This window comes from Galeopterus variegatus, unplaced genomic scaffold, assembly GCF_000696425.1.
Source record: "Galeopterus variegatus unplaced genomic scaffold, G_variegatus-3.0.2 Scaffold7972, whole genome shotgun sequence".
NCBI classification, from domain to species: domain Eukaryota; kingdom Metazoa; phylum Chordata; class Mammalia; order Dermoptera; family Cynocephalidae; genus Galeopterus; species Galeopterus variegatus.
This window is the reverse complement of record NW_007734083.1, coordinates 11,479-13,582: the sequence shown is the minus strand read 5'-3', so window position 1 is coordinate 13,582 and position 2,104 is coordinate 11,479. Positions and strand designations below refer to the sequence as shown.

The 2,104-nt window shown below is 34.6% G+C and overlaps 1 protein-coding gene across 1 annotated transcript in view; it reads left to right on the top strand.

Annotated features, from left to right (window-relative positions):
- XIAP (X-linked inhibitor of apoptosis) overlaps window positions 1-1,792 on the top strand; it is a 40,159-nt gene extending 38,367 nt beyond the window's left edge. The window contains exon 7 of the mRNA XM_008592501.1: window positions 505-1,792. Coding sequence (XP_008590723.1) covers window positions 505-698 — 194 coding nt within the window. The 3' untranslated portion in view covers window positions 699-1,792. The remainder of the gene's footprint in view (window positions 1-504) is intronic.
- Window positions 1,793-2,104: the final 312 nt, after the last annotated feature.

Here is a 2,104-nt window from a genome sequence, read left to right as displayed (position 1 = left end):
GAGGGTTGCGATCCCGTTACCGGTCAGTAAAAAAGACAAAAAGGAAAAAAAAAAAGAAGTATTCTTCAAATCCATCCCTCCATTTCTGGAATCTGTCATGGCCTTTCCATATGCTACTTCTTTAACCCAACCCTTATTTCTGCCTGGCAAATTGCTGTCCATGCTTAAATGTCACTTGTCCACTTCCCTCCTCCCCTTGCCCAGCTGCCGCCAACCCGTAAAGCCTTCCCCAACTATCCTGAATAGAAGAACTTGTTCTCTCATTTTGTCCCAGAGCTTTTGTACATAACTTTAGTATAGCACTTATCACTTGGTACATTGTGCTTACCTCCACAGCCTCATCTCACATCTCTTTCACTAACATGCAGGCTACTTAAGATGCCATGTGTGAGTCATCCTCATATCTCCCAGCATTTGTCAAGTGTCTGGCACATAGGGGTTCAATAAATGTTTCAATGAATTTAAACTAAGAAAGTCTAATACTAGCATTTTCTTTTTGTGCAGAGATTAGTACTGAAGAGCAGCTAAGGCGCCTGCAAGAAGAGAAGCTTTGCAAAATCTGTATGGATAGAAATATTGCCATAGTTTTTATTCCTTGTGGACATCTGGTCACTTGTAAGCAATGTGCTGAAGCAGTTGACAAATGTCCCATGTGCTACACAGTCATTACTTTCAAGCAAAAAATTTTTATGTCTTAATCTAACTCCACAGTAGGCATGTTATATTCTTATTACCCTGATTGAATGTGTGATGTGAACCGACTTTAAGTAATCAGCACTGAATTCCATTAGCATTTGCTACCAAGTAGAAAAAATGTAAACGGCAGTGTTTTAGTTGGCAATCTAAAATTTGAATTTCTGGATTTTATTAGCTGTATTATTTATCCATTTTTTATTGTTATTTAATTGAAACCCTAGACTGAGAAGCATCATATTATAACTGATCACAATGTGTATTTGTAGTATACTTACTTAGTTTCTAAGTGTAAATGAATTAATCATTTGAATTTTTCATTCTTTTCAGATAGGCTTAACAAATGGAGCATTCTTTATAAATGTGGAGATTAGAGTTAATCTCCCCAATCACACAATTTGTTTGTGTGAAAAAGGAATGAACTGTTCCACACTGGTAGAAAGATAGAGATTATTTTTTAATGTTTGTGTTTTAGGATTCTGTCTGCTTTCTTTGAAAGTTATAAATACATACTTATGTGAATGATTTTAAATGGCATTTAATGATAGAATACCATCTAGCCAATTTCTACTAATATGAAAAGGTGTCAAAGATATATAAGTATAAAATGCAAGTGGCAAATCACTGTTTATAGTGTGAGCCAAATTGAGGTGTGTGCATTTTGTATATCTGTAGAACAGAAGATTTGGAAAGATGCACTAAACTGTTAAGTGTGGTGTCTCTTGAGGGGGGTGGGGGGATGGGTCCCTGAGGGGGTTTACAGGGACCTTTCACTTTCTTTTGTGTGTGTGTGTTTGAATTTCTTATAAGTGTGTATTACTTTTGTAATCAGAATTTTTAGAAAGTATTTTACTGATTTAAAGGCTTAGGCATGTTCAAACACCTGCAAAACTACTTATCGCTCAGCTTTAGTTTTTCTAATCCAAGAAGGCAGGGCAGTTAACCTTTTTGGTGCCAATGTGAAATTTATATGTTTTTATGTTTTTCCTGCTTTGTGGATGAAAAATATTTCTGAGTGGTAGTTTTCTGACAGGTAGACCATGTCTTCATATCGTTTTTCAAAATAAATATTTCTGATTTTGTAAAATGAAATATAAAATATGTCTCAGATCTTCCAATTAATTAGTAAGGATTCATCCTTAATCCTTGCTAGTTTAAGCCTGCCTAAGTCACTTTACTAAAAGATCTTTGTTAACCCAGTATTTTAAATATCTGTCAGCTCATGTAGGTAAAAGTAGAAGCGTGTTTGTATACTGCTTGTAGTTATAGATAGCTTTCCATGTTGAGATTCTCACATCTTCTTGTATCTTAAAGTTTCATGTAAGTTTTTACCGTTAGGATGATTAAGATGTATATAGGACAAAATGTTAAGTCTTTACTTAAATTTTTTTTTTGTTTTCTTCACTAGTAA